Source organism: Austrofundulus limnaeus, unplaced genomic scaffold (assembly GCF_001266775.1).
Source record: "Austrofundulus limnaeus strain Quisiro unplaced genomic scaffold, Austrofundulus_limnaeus-1.0 Scaffold1277, whole genome shotgun sequence".
Taxonomy (NCBI): Eukaryota; Metazoa; Chordata; class Actinopteri; order Cyprinodontiformes; family Rivulidae; genus Austrofundulus; species Austrofundulus limnaeus.
Genome location: NW_013953679.1, coordinates 2,409 through 6,330, shown reverse-complemented (window position 1 = coordinate 6,330; position 3,922 = coordinate 2,409). Strand labels below are relative to the sequence as shown.

The 3,922-nt window shown below is 39.5% G+C and overlaps 1 protein-coding gene and 1 long non-coding RNA gene across 2 annotated transcripts in view; one reads left to right on the top strand and one right to left on the bottom strand.

Moving 5' to 3' along the window:
• The window catches only part of arhgef39 (Rho guanine nucleotide exchange factor (GEF) 39), a gene marked incomplete at its 5' end in the record, with an annotated part of 53,852 nt that overhangs the window by 48,021 nt on the left and 1,909 nt on the right, over window positions 1-3,922 (top strand). Inside the window, 1 exon segment of the mRNA XM_014031591.1 lies at window positions 3,034-3,122. Within this exon segment, the coding sequence (XP_013887045.1) occupies window positions 3,034-3,122 (89 nt within the window).
• On the bottom strand, window positions 1,328-3,073 carry LOC106534828 (uncharacterized). Its single transcript, XR_001312391.1, has 3 exons — window positions 3,001-3,073; window positions 1,851-2,009; window positions 1,328-1,761 (listed from the first exon to the last, which is right to left on the bottom strand). It is a non-coding gene; the product is annotated as an uncharacterized LOC106534828 (long non-coding RNA).

The window sequence follows — 3,922 nt, the reverse complement described above, 5'->3', positions numbered from 1 at the left end:
GATGAACAGAGAATAATGATTAATATCAGAAATATTACTGATATTTATTAAAAGGTTGTGCAGATTCTTTTTTAAAATAACACAAAATTCTGCAATTTATTTAGCATTAATTGAATCTTATACTATTTCACTTAAATATCTAATATGTCTAGTTTTGTCCTCCTGAGACACCGAAGAACTAATTTCAGATACTTGGAATGTAACTGTGGTGAAACCGATTAAGTGTAACAGCAGCCTGCCATACAGGTGAGCTTCCTCATGCTGCTGAAATGATCTGTAGTGCTCACAGAGCAGAACTCGACAGTTTAGCAAAATGAACGTAAGAGCGCGCAACCGTCCACATCTTCTTTTCATCTCCACAGCTAACAAGAAAAAAATGTTTTTCAGACTCCGGTCTGGGTAAAAAAAATAAAAATCTGTGGTTGTTTCGCTATGCGTGCGCACACGCGTGTGTATGTACAGGTTTTTGCTTCATGGTGGGTACAATTATTGACCATTTCCCTGGTACACACAGCCAGGTGAAGTTAGGGTTTGGGTCAGGTGTGTAGTCTACCTGGGAGGTTATGGTTGGCTAAAGAATTGACAGTGAAATGAATGGAAGCCAATGCAACGTCCCCATGAGGATAGAACAACAAACGTGTGTGTGCGGGAGGTGTGGAGCGGGGCCGCGAGCAGAGCGCAGTGTTAGGAGAGATGGAGACTGTGACGGCGGGCGACTGTTGTGGTTGATGCTGCTGGATTCATTATGGAACGTGGAAACTTTGTGTTTCAGCGGGCGACCCCTCCCCTCGAACGATTGGTCGCACCAGTGTGACCGGACATTTTTTTTTAGTCGCACTATTAGGAAATCAGGTCGCATTTGCGACCAAATTGGTCGCACTCTAGTGCCCAGAGTTGAAGCCAGGACAGGACCAGCTTGCCTGTCAAATGGGCCTGTGGTTCAGTCAAGTGTGAAAATGCTAAAGGCCCTATCACACTATAATGTTTTAGACAATTTATATTGACTTACGAAATTTTAAAGACATCTACGTTAAAGATGGAATTTAAAAAAATCAACTGGAAGCCAATTTTATGCGTGTGCATACTGTAATGATAACAAATTGATCAAATATATAACTTTTATTAGTAATTTAGTCACAAAAATATACCATAAGTTGACATTAGTTGTCTAAAATGGTCCTGAGTCTGGTTCTGGTTCTGCTGGAGGTTTCTTCCTGTTAAAAGGGAGTTTTTCCTCTCCACTGTCACCACTGTACTGCTCAGGATGGAGACTGTGATGAAGTGAAGATTAAACACAATCTACTGATTCTTTAGATTTATTGTTTTTTGTGTACAGTGCCCTGAGACGACAATTGTTGTGATTTAGTGCTATATAAATAAATTGAATTGAATTGAATTTATTGACCCTTTGCACGTGATGTCACACACCCCAAAAGACCGCCCACTTTGTCATGATGGACGTCAAAAACAGTGTTAGCATAAATTCCTGTACAGCTAGTCAAAAATACATACATTTGGTGGACAGTGGGTCCTCACAATAAACTAAAACAAACCCACACACACTCTTTAGACACATAATCCTCCAAGCAAAAAGTCCATATTAGTCACACACTGTGGGKGCTACGAAGCAGACTGTTGATCGGCCATGGGGAAAGCCAGAATACGGCTGGGGGAGGAGATCACCTGCAGTTCTGTGGTCTCTGTAAGATGGTCTGTAATCCATCTCACCATCTCAGCTGGCTTGTCTCTCAGAAGATGTGGCTGTAAAACATCAAAGGTGTTAAAAAAAACACGATTCTCACAGCACCACATTTTTGTCCAGATAAGGGTATACCTTGTGCTCCACTCACCTTCACCTGGTAAGCACTTTAGTTGATCCTGGATGTGGTGGATCTGTGGTCTCAGGAGATGGATGTCCAGACGTTTGTAGGTCTTTCATAGTTTGGGATATCGTTGCATCTAGTCCGAAATTCCCAGGGTGACTGGATGTGGTCTTTTTAGGAAACATTCTGGAAATCAAATATAAAGGAAAAAGTAACAAAAACAAACACTGTCAGAATCTAAAAACATTAAAAATCACWATATAAAACTAATATAAAACTGTATGTATACAAGCAAGAAGACATGTACTACTGGACCATGTTGGTGCCATGATATGTTTACCATGTTTGAAACAAAACCTCTGCTACAYCCTTCTGTAATCCAAGCAAATGTTTCAGTTCTAAAGCACAAACATTTTATTATGAGGTTGATATTAAAGTTTTGACTATTTGTACTCAGACTTTTTGAAAATGGGGTTATGCTGTTTTCTAAAAATGGTGGAATATTTTAAATATCATTTTGTGGTTTATGGCAATGATWCCCAASCAGCGGTACYTGTACTCCTTGGGGTACGCGAGCATATTACAGGGGTAAGTGGAAAAATTTCCCAGGTGTGTAAAAAATAAAATAAAAATAGGACTGGGWTATGTAGGGCCCTATGATTTCCACAATGTGGAAATTGCAGCAGGAATCACAGAATTAACACAATAGAATCCAGTATAAAACATGGAATCTCATGGAATTTGCTCATTTGGGTGAGTTTCTGACAAAATTTAGACAATACAATGTATTTTAAACGCTGCTGCTTCCTTCACCTGCCATTACCTGGTTTATTTATTTAATTACTTATTCACTTACAATGCAGTGCTTTTATCTTTGTTTAATTTGAGCAGAAAAAATAAAATGCCTATGAATTTAAAATTCTAAGGGGTTAAATAAATAATTTTCATTTAATAATCGGTAGATTATAGTTTTGGAGAATCATTACGTTTGACTGAAGGGGTACTAGTGGTATGACAAAATGGCTCAGTAGGTARACAAGTCTAAAAAGGTTGGGAGCCACTGATTTATGGAACTAAAATACCAACTTAAACCTAAACCTYGACAAAGAAGGAGCATTATTATTTCATGTAGTTTTTGCAAATTATGTCATTCTTAGTATAACATCCAGCTGCTCACATTCATTCCTCCTTCTGTTTCCTCTTCCTTCAGTTAACCTTCCCCAGAGCCAAACTCCTGCTGATGTCGAGCAACCAGCAGGACCTCAATGACTGGTACCAGTGCCTGAGCTCAGCTGTCACGTGGGTCCCTGCTACACACACACACACACACACACACACACACACACACACACACACACTTGTGTGGATTTTACATCGACTTCCATTCATTTTTACACCCTAATCATGACCCCTTACCCTAAACCTAACCTCCCAGATACATACATGACCCTAAACTAAACTTAATTCATATATTAGCCCTAAACCTAACCCCTGACCCACAAATGTTTTTTTCCCTTTGTGTGGAGCAGACAAATGTACACATAACAATAAAATATTCTTATAATCATGTCCACACACCAATATAAAGATGTGAATACACACACACACGTTTGTTCTTGAACCCCGTGGGGACCTTCCATTGACTTACATTAATTTTTTTAGACTTTATAGCCTAACCCTGACCCTTTACCCTAAAATTAACCTCACAGGTACCTACCTGACCCTAAAACTAACCTAAACCTTGGTCCTAAACCTAACCCCACACCCGTAATTTGCATTTGGACTTGTGAGGACGATTCACTTCGGTCCCCACGAGGCTGCTTTTTTTGGGAAAATTTTCCCCARGTTGTAGGAAAAACCCGTGCACACACACAGACTAAATTTCAAAGTATTTCATACTTTCTCCAACCTCCTACCAAACTTAATCATTAATACTTCATCTACTAAGACCTTGTTTATTCGTAAACCCTGCCTTTTGTTGTTTCTCTATAAAAACACTCTTTCTACAAATGCTAGCATCATTATAGAAACACTGAAAATGYCCCAGTGARGTGRGGTCACTAGAGGCTGGGGAGCCTACCCTACCATCATGGACAGTT